This window comes from Crocodylus siamensis, chromosome 3 (genome assembly GCF_052110815.1).
Source record: "Crocodylus siamensis isolate JL-2025a chromosome 3, ASM5211081v1, whole genome shotgun sequence".
Taxonomy (NCBI): domain Eukaryota; kingdom Metazoa; phylum Chordata; order Crocodylia; family Crocodylidae; genus Crocodylus; species Crocodylus siamensis.
Window position 1 is genome coordinate 25,941,322 of NC_143397.1, and position 16,860 is coordinate 25,958,181.

General features: G+C 37.1%; 1 protein-coding gene across 2 annotated transcripts in view; it reads right to left on the reverse strand.

Annotated features, from left to right (window-relative positions):
* RICTOR (RPTOR independent companion of MTOR complex 2) overlaps positions 1–16,860 on the reverse strand; it is a 159,403-nt gene that overhangs the window by 29,804 nt on the left and 112,739 nt on the right. For both annotated transcript variants that reach the window (XM_090037977.1, XM_090037978.1), the window contains exons 20-28: positions 14,230–14,365; positions 13,219–13,418; positions 11,812–11,938; positions 4,099–4,263; positions 3,471–3,547; positions 3,282–3,360; positions 1,850–1,959; positions 1,643–1,730; positions 312–404 (exon numbers count right to left, since the gene is read on the reverse strand). In XM_090037977.1, coding sequence (XP_089894103.1) covers positions 312–404; positions 1,643–1,730; positions 1,850–1,959; positions 3,282–3,360; positions 3,471–3,547; positions 4,099–4,263; positions 11,812–11,938; positions 13,219–13,418; positions 14,230–14,365 — 1,075 coding nt within the window. The remainder of the gene's footprint in view (positions 1–311; positions 405–1,642; positions 1,731–1,849; positions 1,960–3,281; positions 3,361–3,470; positions 3,548–4,098; positions 4,264–11,811; positions 11,939–13,218; positions 13,419–14,229; positions 14,366–16,860) is intronic.

Sequence of the window (16,860 nt, forward strand, 5' to 3'; positions counted from 1 at the left end):
TATTCATCTTAGCCCTGTTCTCAAATTGCACTGGATTCATTTCTGAAGGTGTGAAGGTACATTATACCAATGAGTGACAGAAATGCTCATCACCTCCCATCCCATCAGGGTTAGCTGCTCTCTCGTACTCAGTTTCACAACTCCTACATTTGCCTCTAAAACAATCCTAATGCAACTATTCCACATTCTCTCTCATACTGGCTTATCTCCCTAAAACGTATCTACTTCTTCCCTTAGTTTTGGAAATGATGCAGACTTAATCTTTTACATGAAAAAATTCTTATATACAGATAGATATCCTTGTTACTAACCAAAGCCCAAAGGGCTGATTTCAGCTGCTTAATTCCTTCCCACTTATCCAACATGGGTGAACGAACGGTGTAACTTAGATCTGGGACAACACTCTAGAGGAGAACAAAAAAACCCCCGAATTCAGTTCAAAGTGAATAAATTTTGAATAAATATCAAATGATACCAATAAGTGAATAAATATCAAGTTGCCCTAGTTTCTTTAATACATATTAGATACCAATTCAAAATCATATGTTCTTAAATAAAATACTGTAGACAATTCCAGCACATTAACCTGGACTGACACTGATAATGAAATAATAAGAGGGTGCCCTTTTTCTCATACCCTAAATAGAAGAAAATGATTATTTCAGTATATAAGGCATGTTTTGTACTGTCCTATTTTTACATCATGAGTAAACTATATTTTTGAAGTTTTACAACACAAGAGGCAAAGACTTTCCCCATATACTCTTTTCTTTTTCTTCAAACTAACCAATTTACTAAATGCAAGAGATTAATAGTAGGACTCACTTGATTTGGGGATGGCATCTCCACAGAAAAGTTCTAGCTATTTACACCTCTAAAATTTAACACACATCATCCTGCCACTTGAGTTTCAGACCTCTTCTGTATAAAGACTGTGAACTACATCATATTCTAAGTGATGGTTCTGATGATATGAATAGATACTAATTACCTGAGTTGAAGTATCAAATGTACTTATTAGTGAATTAACTGTTTAATTTAGGTCCCAAAAGATGAGGTTACGTATAACAGGGAAATATTCAATTCAATTCATTATAACAATTCCTTTGGGTAAGTCAATACATGTCAATATTATCTGAACAAAAACATAGATTTTATTTTCTATTCATTTTCAAGAACAGAACCTAAAATATATAGAAGTTTATTTTATCAAAGAGGTTCCGTTTACGATACATGCATAAGGTAAAAAGCATACTGGTAGTAAACATTGTGAACCTCATTCATGTAATACATCGGAAAGCAATTTTTAACGAATTTGTTTGGCCTTTATTTATCCCCATTAGCTCTTTGTATTCATGATCAGCTTTAAGAAACAGATTAGAAGGCACATCTTTTTTTCCATGACTGGAGATAAAGATTGCTTTTGCAAGACACTGCTTCTTCTGCATGCGTCTGATTTGAGAATTTCACAATTTTACGAATTTGGAGAGGGTGACTATTCAAATAAAAAATTAACCAATACAATTTTCCAAAATAGTCACAGTATGATTACAGTATAACTTAATGGTTACAGTATTGTATAAATATAGCACAATTTAAAAGAAACAGCAGTTGTTAAAGCATCTATATTAAGTATCCTTACCTGAACTTCCAACAAATGGCAGCCTGTTTTGTGATGCACCAGTTGGCCATAAAGGTGAACTGGAAGGTAGACATGTGGCCGCTGTAATCTATGAAAAAGAGAAACAGTCTGTTTGCATAATGATTATGTTGTTCTTAAAATCCATCACAACACACTTTGTGTATGTATTTATAAGGATGTATCAATACTCTTTGGAAGATACTTTACCTTTGGTTGCTCCGACGAACATAATTATCACCATCAACAGGTTTACGATAAGTAGTAAGTGCTTCATTAAGTTGTTCTTCAATCAATTCAACATATTTTAAATTGTACTCCTTTAAAGGAAAATAGGAGAGTCTCTTACAAAGCTGAACCCAACACACTGAAAATCATTTGCAGAATGCTAGTGCAATTTAAGGCTTCAAAATTAAGGTTGGTTTATACATTAGGTGGAGATTCAAACTTATAAAACAAATTTACATTGCATCTTCCCCACGTTAAATAACTTTGGGAATTAAACAAATTTTCTTAAATTTTACAAGTGAATCTGTTATCAGTTTAGAACATAAAATTATAAATACCTGCTTCAAGCAAATTAGCACCTTACTTCAAGTCAAAATGTGATACCTTCCAACACCAAATACTTGCTCCAAACTTTCTATACGGCTTAAACTGAGATTTTGCATTCAAATTTTATTTTAACAATTCTGCAACAATTTAAAATTTTGAATAAATTTGGACTAATGGGAAAGCTGACTACTGTTTTGCCTAGATGAAAATTTCTTACCTAGCAGGGTGAGAATTATGATCTACTATAGAGAACTCCATGAACTGCTTCTAATGGAATTACTGCAATGATTGTCACCACCCACTGCTCTAAGGAGGTGCTTAAAAACATGCATTCCCATTTAGAGCATAGGGTAATATGATCCTTGCCAGGACTCACCTGAGCTTCAGTTCCATTGAGAACTACAAGATAAGAGTGGTCTTGAAAGGCAACATTTCTTTTAATATTTTTCTAGAGATTTTATGCATCAGCCTCTGTTTATGATTCAGGAAGCCAACCATTTTCTTAAAGAACTCTGTTGTACAACTGTGTACATTTAGGGAAGTGGAGATACTTGGAAAATGGTTTAATTAATGTAATATAAACCCCCTCAAAAACATGCTTTGACTAAATCAAAGAATAACTCCCACATAAGGACTCTCACAGACACAGGGAAATATATTTCCAGCCTAAAACTTTCCCTGTGCAAAACGGAGTTTATTTTCTACCTAGGAGGTTTTTTAAAATCTCTGATTTTTCCTCAGCCTGAAGAAGGGTGTGTGCGCCCAAAAGCTTGCAAAAAAATATTTTTGCTATTTTTCAGTTATGCTAATAAAAGGTATCACCTCTGAACCAAGAGTTTTAGTTGAGTTTCTCTTTTGACTAAATCATGACCGCATGCACAAAGGAGCCAGAAGTCTCAACAGAAGAGAAGATCTCAATAAGAGTGCAGATATGGTCTTAATTATTGAAACAGACTGTCTATCCGTTAATACAAGTATGAATGTCCAATATTCTTCATAGTTCTTGATGGCTTTTAAAACTCTATTCACACACACCCGTCTTCAAAAGCAGATTCCATATGTCTACAGTTACCCTTCTTTGAATTACCTTTTGCCATTTCTCCATTTGTTTTGTTACATAGCCTCTTTCATTTAGATAGGAAAACCCCTTTGGAATGGACAGAAATCTGTAAAGTAATATCAGACACTGAATATTCCAGCTAAATCAAACCATATACATTTAACATCAACATAATAGGTTTTTTCCCTAAAGTGAAAAGATGCATTTAATATTTACCTTAAAAGGAGAAGTAAACCCTTGTCTCCAAGATGGGAGAGAGCTGGTTTCATTTGGATAAGGGCATGAAGATTGGCCTAAAAGTAGAAAAATTCATACCAGGTCAGAATATAAAATGAAGAAAGACAATTTTTCAGGTATAAAGGCCTATAAAGAAGGTCTGAACACTAACAAGGAAGACTAATTATAGTGATAACTACCACTAGCCACATGAAATAACAAATATTTAACAGATACAAAAACAAGATCATAAAAACATCCTCTAGGGCAGGAGAATCAAATTGGCTTTGTGACCTGGGCTGGATACAGGCAGGGGCACCCTCCTGCCATGTTCACCTGGGCCCAAGGGCCCTGGATTCTTTAGTAAGTTGTACACCCTGAACTTCCAGTGGTCCACCAGCAGTTTAGTGGGCCAGGCAGACCAGCTCTAAGGCTCTGATGCCCCTGCTCTAGGATAAATTACTATAGTCCACTAATGTTCCTTACACAAACACCTGCAGCATGGAAATCAAGACATTTTGCAAAGCAAAACTGTTCAAAAAGGATTAATTGATTTTAGATGCTTTTAAAAATGAAATAAAATATGTGTTCATAAAAATTTGTGAAGCTGTGGGTAAATGATGCTTACCTTATCTTCACACGCCTCATCAAGGATATCAAGTGCTTCAGAAGAAATGGTTTTATTTTTATCATGCAGCTGGGTCACCAGTAATTCAATCCCCCAGTTACTGAAGAACTCTACATTGGCTCTTAACAATACTCGTAAATGTTTTGTTGCATACAATCTGCAGCTCTGCAGTGGTAGAAAAAAAGGTCTGCTTTAAAGAAAAGAAGACTGGCCAGCAGTTTTTTCTATTTGGAAGCAATGCAACTTGCATCATGAAATGCAGCAAGTGCAATTTACATATTATGTAGGCACTCAAATTGCAGTGTAATATTTACACATTTTATCTTACAAAAAGTGGAATAAAACTGTTCCGCAGCCATTAAGTAATCTGATATCGCAAACCTTAGCTTTTTCCATTTGTAACCCACTGCCATGTAGAAATGCACTGTTCATGAAGCATATAAAAAACTGTCAGCATATTAGAAATCTACCTTGTAGTACTAGCCAGCAATATGTAACACATCATCCAGATTCTGCTTAAGGTAGTGGTTTGAAAAATGTACTTTACTGAGGTGAACAAGAAGCTGGACCTAATTTCTAAGGGGAAATCTATTTGATCAAGTTCTGCATACTTTAAGCTATTTTCTTAAGGACCTTGCCTTCATAGACCACTTTTAAAAATACAAGAGTTTGCAGTCCTGACTTCCAAATGAGACAGCTCCAATATTTATATTTTTGCTTCTAACTAGAAGTACTAGAGTAAAACAAACAAGACTCTTTTTGGTTCCACTATGCAATTCAGAACCCAGAACAGCAGTAAAAAAACCTGACAAATATGAAAGTAATTTCATTCTAATACTACTAAATAAATACCCAAGCTAAAGACAGATTACTTATCTATACATGGAGGGTACTTCAGCACAGACTCTGAATAGTCGCTCAGAGGATTCTTTGTCTGTTGCAGTTTGACAACTAATATACACCAGAGTTGTGGTCTCCTTTCTTTTCTCTTTCTTCCTTCCTAGTTCTGTAGGCAAAGCTATTAAAGAGGAAGTGGTACTCTGGCTTCCTGAACTCCCTTCCCTGAAACCCCAGGCCCTTACAGGTAATTAGATATGTGGGGAGTGTGAATCTGCAGGGTCTGCCTTAATCAGCTCTGATTACACATAAGTAACAACTCATTTTGTCAAGCATCCACAACACTATTCCACTCATGGGAAAGGTGGATAAATAACAAGACACTTAAATGAAGAGAGTGGCAAGTAGTGTCTGAGTATCTGATTTAGATGTTAGATCTAGAGAACAGCATTTGGTAGAAGTATGGACAGAACTCCATACAACTGCTCTACATACTGAAACTAGTGGAATGAGTCAACCAAAACTCAACTTTTCCTTCCTTCCCTCTTTTTAAGGACTTATCTACATCCAGAGGATTCTTCTGCTGGCAGATAGCAACAGTCATAGGAAGCTGTCAAGAGTCTCTTCCCACACAGCTTCTGGAAGCTCCACTTTATCAACTGTGTGTGGGGTGTGAAGTGTACCCTTGAAAGTGGTCAGAGTGACTATTACAGCCAGTAAACAACATGAGCTCATCTATTTGTACCGTCTGCCAGCAGGTGGCAGAAGCAGTCTTCTGCTCTGTGACATGGTATTTTCCGTGCTGGGGAAAAAAAAAAGACATTGCTGCTGCAGGGCAGCTCTGAATGTGCATGCACACTCCACTTTGCTGGCAAAAGTCTATTAGTAAAATCACAGAATGTAGACCAGATCTAAGATACCTTACAGATGGTGGTCTATAGTGTATAGTCCTGTTCAAGTAATATGCTAAAATGGTCTTTTAGCATCTATCATGTGCAATATGACCTTTCTACACCCACATGATTACTGATGTAGGGGAAGAACATGATTCACCACCTCAAACATGAAATCTTGAAACCACCTTATGAAAACACTCTTGAACAAGGTTGTAATACCATTCTGCCTTCATGAAAGACAGCAAATGGCACATCAGACATTAGCATCTGTTATTCATTTACTCATCCTCACTGAGGTGACAGTACATTGTAAAAACTGCATTCATATACAAAAATACATTAATCCATTGCTTCAAAAGTATGTTTTATAAGATGAGTAAAGACTACTTTCATACCCTAATATGAGATTTTAGTAGTATGTATAGATTTAAAAATTGCTAGAAAAAAACTCCTTAAAAAATACCAGGAGCAAACCAGTGTACTATGGTGCGCCAATATAGCCCATAGGTGAACCTTACTAATGACAACATGAGAAAGATGACAAGATCAGAAAGATTCGGGTTTGAGCCAAAACAGACAGAACTGGAATCATTACTACTTGTCCACAATAATCATTTCCTTTGTGAATGGATTATTTCTCTGAATTAAACCAAAATATTTTGTACTTCTAAGATGATTACTGCCTCAAAACTGAAAATCCTATTACATAAATAATGAAGTGCAGTGAATACATCTCTCTTGGGGCTGTGCTAATAAGTATGGAAGAAATGGAAGTGCTTGGAAGATTTCTCTGGACAGGCAAAACAGATCATCTTGGCTCTGTCCTGTTGAAACTTTCTGCAAACCTTCTTCATAAGAAGTAAAGGGGGAAATGCTGGGAAGATCCTGGCCCATTTATCAGAAATGCATCCACTATGGATCCTCTATTACTTTCCATCCGCAAACAAGACTCTGACATTTCATATTGTGCTTGGAAGCAAATAGGTCTACGTCAATACTATGGAGATATAATTCAGCACTTAATGTCTTCAGAGTCTGCTTACATATCTGACACCACTGCTAAACTGACTTCTCAGGATGTTGCTCAATAGATGATATTTTGTTTTGTGTGCAGCAATCCTGAAAAGCCACTATCTGCTCGTATAACTGAAATGAATGAGCATCTCTCCTTGTTCTGATTGTGCATAGAAGTTGCCATTTTCCATAACAAATCTATAATTAATGAGGCAAAAGGACTTTAAAGGCTAATAGTTCTCAATTCCAGAAAGCTGATATGCGTGCCCTTCTCCGAAAGTGTCCACTATTCTTGTACTGGCATTCATCAGAACTTCTATAACCTATGCTGGATGCAGTGATAACACAGGAGGATTGCAGGGTACTCCCTTCATTGTGCTGAGATACTGAGCAAACCATCTCAGTAACAGTATCATCATCTGAGGCAGCACCAATCCTTAAAGCATGCTGTCTCTACTAAGTTTCTAAATGTCACTAGCTAATATTATAAAGTCCTTATTTGTAGGCAAACATAAAATAGTATATACATTGTCAAGGCTTTGAAACCTATTAATTTAGAAGAGAATCATCTACTTTAGCAATTAATGGAGGAGGATATAAATGGCAATTTTTACAGCTCTCTCTCTCTTCTGGCACAGCTGACTTGCCTAAACATACATCCAAAGGAGTTCTTATTAAGAGGTTCTTTTCTGTACCTATTAAAGAGACTTCATACAAATGATTCCAAGATCTAGATTAGTAGTGAAGGAACACATCTGCATTACAACTATTTTCTAAGGACACCTTGATTAACCATTCTAAATAAGGGTAAACAACGATCCTCTCTCTTGATATCTGCATCCATCCATTATTAACAGACAATAAAGAACAAACTCCCAGTGCAGTAGAAAGTCCACCTTTTATTGGAAATGGTTTTCTACATACAAAACAGTTATGTTTGATGGGATGGCTGTAGAGCAAGATGGCAGGGTAGATACACACTTTTATAGACTAACTGAATAAGATGCATGTAAAGGGCATAAGCCTTCATGGACCCAAGTTCACTTTGTTATATGCTACAAAAGAACATGCAGAAAGAGTATAGGGAGAAAGAAATCAGAATATTGAGTACATGGAATCAAAACATCCTCATCAATTAATTCAATCTTCTGAAAACTAGTATGAGAAGGAAGGAAAAGGATCTTAAGTCTCTCTCTTCCTGAATTAGGAAGTACCTTTAGTAAAATCTCTTCTCTCTGTACATTTTAGAACTTTTTCCATTTTGGAACCCCTTTCATAAAAGAGAGATGTTCTGGTGTCCACATATCACAATATAGGCCCTTCAAAAAGAGAAGTGGGATGGTGAAAAAGAGGGGGATTTGAATTACGTAGCAAATCTGCTGTTAGCATCTCTAGAATCATCTCTCACAAAGTTACCAGTTTCCAGCTGAGGTAAAAACTGGCAAAAGTCATCTTCAAACATGGTACAGACTAGGGCTGATATATACTGGAATGCGGCTCATCTCTTGCCATTGTGCTTGAAAAGTCCTACACAGCTGAAGAGGATTTTGATGGTGGCAATTTCATCTCTGATCACAGGAAGGGAATACAGGAGCACACACACCATCTCTAGTATTTAAACAGAGGGACTCACAAACTACTTCTTGAAGTACCCCCAAATATCTGGCTGTACCTCATTCTTGTTAATAGCTTATCCATCTTGGAACTGACTGCACCTTCACCTTCAAATGGAAAAATCTTTGCTATACATTCTTGTCTTTCAAGGGAGACCTGAAAATTTTGACCAGATACAGAATCTCAAAAATAACTGCACAGACAATTATTTATCTTTATCAAAGTGTCTGAAGAATTAAGACTCTCAACTTTTGCTTTTCAATGCTTTACTATTCCATGAAAAAAGCATTCTCTACTCTGTCAGAATGTTTCAGATGATCAAAGTAAAATATTTCTTCCTCAGAGATACTGCTAACAGAAAATCATCACCACGTGGTGTTTATTACTTTTAAACAAATAATGTCATTAAGGATATTTCTCTTAAACACATCAACCTGTTTGCTTTTTTTTTTTTTTTTTTTTAGCAACTGGCATCGAACGATCTTGCTCTAGATCTAGGAAGCACAGCTTCTACCATAAACGGCATGGAGCTGCACTTATAAGAAATACAAAAAAACCGTCCTGAATAAGCTGATAATACTTATCAGCCTTTTTTACATGAGTTGAAGAGAAGCAGGCATAAACCAAAGTGGCAACAAGGGAGAGGAGCTGGAGAGTGTGCGTGTGTGTTACCAGAGGAAGGCAGGCATGTAAACCACCCGGGGAAACTGGGGGAGAAAGACTCCAAAGCAAGTCAGGACTGCAGGCTGTATTTTCTCAAGGAGGGAGACTACTCCTTTTGTGAAGTGGATGGCTTGTGGTTTTTTATTTGTTTGGGTTTTTTTTTGGGGGGGGGGGTGGGGGGGTGGAACGACTGGTTTGGTTCAGCCTTGTGAACCGGACAACTGGGTTACAGCTACAAGCAGGGAGGAGCCTGCAGACAGGGGTGTCAAGGTGTGCCCACTTTTGGGCTAAGGTTTTTATCTGTGGACCAACACGGTGCAGTCAGAGAGAAAAAGGGGCCCAGGCTTTGATAGCTGGAGCCCCGACAAGCCCTCAGAAACCCACAAGGACAACCCTATGAAAGGGGAGCTCTTTATGGGTGTAGGTGGGCAAAAAGACTTGGGTAGGGTGACTGGTCTAACTGAGCCGCCCTGGCTGTCTGTGGAGCTGCTACTATGCCTAAGGCTCCTTCACTCCCCACGACTACCAACAACATCAAAGTTATATATAGGGAGGCTGGAAGAACGTAGCGGCCAAAGAGCTGGCCCTACCTGCGTTACAGTCACACAAATGAGAAACTCAACTAATTTTTCCTTGGACAAAGAGAAGCAGTAAAATCCTAATCTCTTCCTACCATCTGTGTCCCAGAAGATTATTCATACAAGTGGGAACTAACAAAACTCTCTCTAATATTTCCTTATCTGAGGTTGCTAGATTCAGGAGTCAATGCAATAGAGATGAAAACTGAACAAATCATCTAGGAAGTTTTTGCCGTAAGCTGATCTCTGACTGGAAGAAGTGAGTGGATTTGCAGGTACCAAATGCTGTCTCACAGCAAGGCTGTAACTCTTAGATTCAGATTTAGTTTCAGGACTGGTAAGTTGGACTGTGAAGCAGTTGTCTCTGGGCTCTTGCCACCAAGTTCTTCTGGTCATTAGTCACTTAAATGACATTAGAGCATCTGGATCCAACAAACTGCTCTTGAAAGTCACTTTAGGTACACAGGCTGATAGCCAATGTACAGTCTCCTCTCAAGCTTCAGATATAATGATCCAGGAAATGTGTGAAGCTATAATCATTTTAGAGTCAAGGAAAATGGATTAACTTTGCAAAGACTTGGGCTCTTAATGCTGCAATGTATTTAGGAGCTGATATTAGGCTATAGTATATCATGGACTCATGTGATGGGTCAGATCTAATGCCTCCTGATGCAGAATTGTCAACCCTACATTGACACCCCTACACCACCGTGGAAATAAAAAGTAGAGCAGAGACCACCTATATGGAAAACAACTTCCTTCTAGATATACTAACTATCTGGCAGGAAATTCAAATATGGGAAAACTGACAGAAGACAGCAGGATGCTTGCAGCCTAAATTTCAGTCTACCACTCAAAACCAAAAAAATTCAACTACATTCTAACTATATATACTAATTAAACCTATAATGACATTTCTACACCTGTATCTAAGCAAAACACTGAAAGGAATATGGGACCCCCTCGGAGTAGTTCTTCATTTTTCAGCTAACTGTGGTTGGAAGGGACGGAGGCAACTGAGATAACCTCCTTTCAGTAGTGTTGTTACCCTGAGAAGAGGTTTAGGAGAGATGCATGAACACTTCAATGGACCATGCACATTATGGTTCCACTATACAAGCTGCACCAACCACTGCATCCAAAGGGTAGAAATATGAGGTTATACTGAATGCAAGCCAGAAAACAACTCAGTGTGTTGACTCCTCACCTACTTTGCTTTGCTTAAATCCAGGATTTAAAAAAGAAAACAAAAAAAATCAACCACCCAACCAAACAAAACCCCTCCCCCTTACCCACTCCAATGTACAAACTGAGAGCTTTCTACTTCATGCTGAAGTACAGGACCCAAGAGCCAAAACTGCATAGTCATGTAGTCATGATGTATCTTTAAAGAATGTTATCAGTAATTACAGGCAGCAAATGAGCACTTGCCTTCCACTATTCTCAACTTTCCTTGCTCTCACTTTTACTTCTTTCCCCATAGCATACAGGAATCCTCCCATATTTGCTAGCTTCAAAGAAATACTACTCTCCTTTATACCTACATCCTTCTCTTCAAAATCCAGTCTTCAATTTCCCTTCTTTACACTCTTCTTGGAGCTATTCTAATTTGGGTTCTTTTTTCTGTGGTCTACAAAGGAGCTACTCTTATCAAGGTATTTTATAGTATTTTCCTGAATGAGTCTCAAAAATGTGTTCAGTTATTTCTCATTCTTCTTGGCATCAGTGTTGATGCTTTTCACTGGAACCAATATCAAAACCTAAACATTTTTCTTTTATTAATGATCCAGTACACCTGTTTCATTTTTAGCCTACTCACTCTTCTTTTTTTGTTACATCAACACCAGTTACAAAGTCCAATTTTTTACCCTTTCTTTATTCCTGCATCTGTGGCTGCTCCCATGCAGATGCAGAGACAAAGTATACACAATACAGCTTATCTTTTTAAAAGTTTGCATGGGAGTCCAGTGGAAGTATATATTCCATAATTATAGAAAAAAGAAACCAGTTTATAAGTGACATTTTAAAAATTAACCATACATCTCATTAAATTAAATAATCAAATTAATTGTCTAATGGTAAATAAGAACAGGGTACTTAATTACACTTACATCAGTAGCAGCAGTTAGGATTTTGGAAAGGATGACTCTTGCTAACCCATCTCTGCTGTAATCCAAACTAGACACGGTCAGTTTTAGTAAATGATCCTGGTTCTTCAAGGAACAGAGATTAAGAAGACTAGAAAAAAGTTGAAAGAGACTATTACTTTTTTAACTCATTTATCTCACTTGGCTATTTTATTCAATAGATGAAGTTTACGTGTAATCTGAGTTAACTTTTCATATTTTTTAAATGCAGTAGAAAAATGGATTAATTCATGTATTCAATTATTTTAAATTCATAAAGGCTATATATAGTCTGTATATACATTTCATGTAGCACCGCTTTTTCCATAAGAACACCACAGAAACTAGATTTTTAAATGACTAGAAAGACATACTTGTCAGTATTATTGGTTAAAATCAGTGTGCTCAAACTTTTGATCTCATAGGCCAAATGAGTGGTGCGAGCCTGGTTTACAGGCTGAATCAAGCCCCACATGTCAAGATAAGGCTGTGGGGCTTGCTACCTCCTGCCCTTTGGTACTGGGATAGAGCGTTGGGGGCCCAGAGCCTGATGCTGCCCTGCACACCGGGATTAAGAAACTGATCCAGTACACAGGGCCTGTGAGGACTCCTGCAAGGCAGATGACAAGGTGTTACAGGCCAGCTGGGCTGGAGGCTAAGCACCCCTAGTTAAAATCATATGAAACAAATGCTTCAATTTCATCCTCTTAAAGGGTTACCCCAATATTAACTTACTTCATGTGTTTAAGATAAAATCCAAATCTTTAACTTTTATAACACTGCTGTAGAATGCAAAAACTTCTGATTCTGTCATAAAGAAGCAATGATTTAAAGGAACTGGAACTTAAGTTGCATGCCTAGCTGAATCTTTCAAAACCTGCTATTACTACAATCACCCTTCAATATCATTACTAAAGGTTCCCAATCATTTTACCATTTCGGATCAGAATAAAATGTTACCATTCAACATAAAGGGTATTTCAGCAAAGATTGGGCATAACATGCCACACTGGCTACTTGAGCATTAGCATGATATTCAATAGTACATACTGCCTGCCCGTTTCTATCCATATACTGAAATATACTTTCTGATACAGTCATCAAGACTTGTTAGTCAAAAATGCACTGGAAAAATACAGGTCTCAAGGTCAGTAATGGTTCAGTAGTTTGCATCAATTCTGTTGACCTTCAGATCATTTGGCAAAACCACTGTACTTCGATAACTTTTTCTGAAGATATTGGGGAGTTCAAGACCCAGAGAATCCAGAAGAATTTAGACTTAAAAGTTTTGTAGAGACTGATTCTTATGTGCACATTTTAAATGATAGTTGTGATAGTTTTAAATGACAGATCCACCACATATTATAAACTAGAGTAAATAAAAGTACTTACCACTGGAATACGTTGCATTTTTCAAGCATTTTTACGCCATGAGGGTGACATGAAAGTGTACCAAAAAAAAGAAAGTAGTGCTGACTAAGTGTATTCAACAGCCCATTGTTTTGAAGACTACGTTCCGGTTTCATTCCAGAGGAAGAATTGAGCCACTGTACAATATCTTTTACCAATTCCTCCAAATAGCTTTGTCCATCCTAAGAAAAAAGTAAGGAGATATTTTTTAGTTTTTGGTAGTGGAACAGCTTTAATTGATTTTTTTTTGCTTCTGTTTGCTAAAATGCATTCGTTTAAATCTCTCAGAATGCATATCTATAATAAAAGTTAATACAATAATAAAGTTAATACAATATAGATTCTAACAATCCAAATAAAATTAAGCCAAAATAAAAAGCTAAAGTCAAATACAGTGATTGCTTAGTTTGTGGGCCAACTGGAATAATTCTGATATTTGGTATTTGCAGAAGAACAGTTATGAAAAAAACACTTCTCTGGTCTCCTGGATTAAGGCACAATAAAACATTTTAGTCTAATTGAAAGAAAGATGATTGAAAATACAGATATGAGTTTGGCATTGAAAAGTAGAGAGAGGTATCTGTGTCAATTTGAGGTCTGGCAGAAGGTAGGGCAGTGTGGTACCTCATGAACTAAGTCATTCAGAAAGGCATGAGTTTTTGTAGGCTGCAGCCTACTTTGTCATAGCATTCATGCCTTTGTGAGCAAGTTAATCCATCATGTGCTACCCTGCCCTTCACTGAAAAGTAGTCATGGAAGATTCCATAAATCCCATTTTTATTTTCAAAACACTTCAATTTGGCAATGGTCTTTTATCTAATTACTACTACACTGACCAGCCTTGATAACTTAGGATTCTAAATTTGATTTTTGATGTGTTGATCTTTTTAAGAGTCTTTTAGGACACTAAAGTTTTTTGATAAAGTTCTTAATTCTAGTAAATGTTTTCTTAGCCATTTTCTCACCAGTTTTGTGACTAAAAACCTCTCTCACCTCTTCAGATTCAAGGAGAAATTCAGTAAACTGGCAACCCACGACAGTGAGCTGCTTGGCCTTGCCATAATCCAGATCCAGGTTGGCATACAATTTACTGCTAGGCTTGTAAAAATACAGCAGTCGTCGTATAAACCTAATAAAGATTAAAATGAAAAAATTAGTTGCTTACCACCAAGAAATATGAATTATTTGTGATAGTATAACATAAGCATAAAAATAAGAGCATACAAAGAATACTTTAACCCTGAGTTAAAGTTCAGACACTAATCAGCTTTATCCCAAAACTATCAGTATAGGAGCAAATATTGATATGCCTAACTAATTATTTTATCTGGACAATTTTAGAGGTAAAGATCATATTATATGCCACAAGAGTCCTGTCTATAACTCTGGGGTTGTCATAACTTAAAATGAGTTAAGAATACCTTTTCAGAAAATAGCAAAAACAAACAGTAGAACAAGGTCATTTAGTTACAGACTGTTCTGCTAATTTTTTTCCTCTAAAATTTCCATAGATTACAATATCTATCAGGCTATGAAAACAAGAAGGGATAATTCTTCTCCAGACTGCTTAAAAAAAAAAAAAAAAAAGAGAAAAATCTACCGTAATGCTTGTTATATCTCCATAAGCAAAATCAGCCTACACAATGGCTGGCATGCATCTCCCCTTTGAAAAAATCTATGCTTTCAATGGGTGCCATACAACATTTTTCAAAGTGACACTGTTTTTAGTCAGACCATTCAAGCAGCTTTTGAAGCATTACCCTGATCAAAATGTAAAGGCCCAATCTAGCAACAAATTCACTGCAGTCAAAACTTTTCATTTCTACACTGACCCATATTGTAACTACAGATCAGTGAGTCTCATTTATGTCTCTAGGAAATTGGGAGAATCTATAATAAAATGCAAAATCAGCAGTCACATGGACAAACATGATCTGCTGGGGAAGAGTCAGCAAGGCTTTTGCAAAGAGAAATCCTGCCTCACCAATCTGATGGGGCTCTTTCAGGGGCAAGAGGATACTGTTGACAATGTATCTGGACTTGCAAAAAGCTTTTGACAAGCTCCCTCACCAAAGGCTTTTAAAAAACTGTGTTGCCACAGCATTGGAAGAAAAGTTCTTTCATGGACTGCAAGCTGGTTAAAAGAGAGGAAGCAAAAGGCAGGACTAAATAGTCACTTTTCAGACTGGAGGGAGGTCAAACGTAGGGTCCTACAGGGGTCTGGGCAGGACCCAATTTTATTCAACATTTTCATTAACGACCAGGAAATGGAGGTACACAGTGAAAGCTCCAAGTTTGCAGTTGATACAAATTATTTTCAAATAATTTTGGGAAGTCATATCCCAAGCTGATGGAGAAGAGCCACAGAAAGATCGCATCAAGCTAAATTACAGGGCAAAAAATGGCAGATGAACTTCAACGATGACAAGTACAAAGTAATGATGCTAGGGAAAAACAACCTCAACATGGTATACAATGCTAATTTCTAAACTAGCTGTTAGAACTCAAGAAAGAGACCTTGGAGTCATTGTTGATAGTTCTTTGAAAATGTCAACTCAACGTGTAGCAGCAACCGAAAAAACCAATAAAATGCTAGACATGATTAAGAATGGAATGGAAAACAAAATGGAGAACAACATGCCATTACACAAATCCATGGTGAGCTCACATCTTAAATACTATGTGCAGTTCTGGTCTCTGCATCTCAAAAAAGAAACAGTAGAATTAGAAAAGGTATGGAGGAGGGCACAAAAAATGATAAGGGGCATGGAGCAATTGCCATACCAGAAGAGACTAAAAAGGCTACAGCACTGCAGTTTGGAAAGGAGAAGGCTGAGGGGGAATATGATAGAGATCCATAAGATCACAAATGGTATGGACCAAATGAACAGGGAACTGTTGTTCATCAAGTCCCAGAAAACCAGAACAAGGGGGAGCCCACTGAAGATAGCAGGAGACAGGTTTAAAAATAATAGTACATTTTTTTAATGCAATGCATAGTTAACTTGTGGAATTCATTGCCACAGGAGGTGGTAGAGGCAGATAGCATAGCCAGGTTCAAAAAGGGACTAGCTAAATTCATGGATGGCATCTATTCACAGCTGTTGAACAGAATGATTGGAGATGTTTCCTCTGGCATCTCTAAACTAATAATTATGGATACCAAACAAAGTAATGAAAAGAAAAGAAGATAGATCACTCTAGATCTATGCAGTTTGATGCCCTCCTTCTAGCATTCACTTCTGCCACTGTTGGAGACAGAATACAAAGCTAGATGGGACCACTGGTTTAACCCAGTATGGTACTTCTTAAATTCTTATGGAATCAATCCAGGAATTCAGGAGCCCATTTGAAATTTGAAGGGCTTGTACTGCTATTTCTATAAATCATTAGTAAACTTCAAGTGAATATGCTGCATTACTCGGTTTGAGAGAAAAGAGAATGTTATTTTGTATGGTATCTATATAGAAATACCCCTTTGCTTGGGTTCCCTACTCCCCCTAGTGTTAGTTACAGTAGAAGTAAGATCAGGTCTCTGCCCGTGTCTAAGCCAAGAACCAGACTAGAGATATTCCTAAAAATCACTTTGCAAGCCCATTTTTATATTTTTCATAAATTAAATAG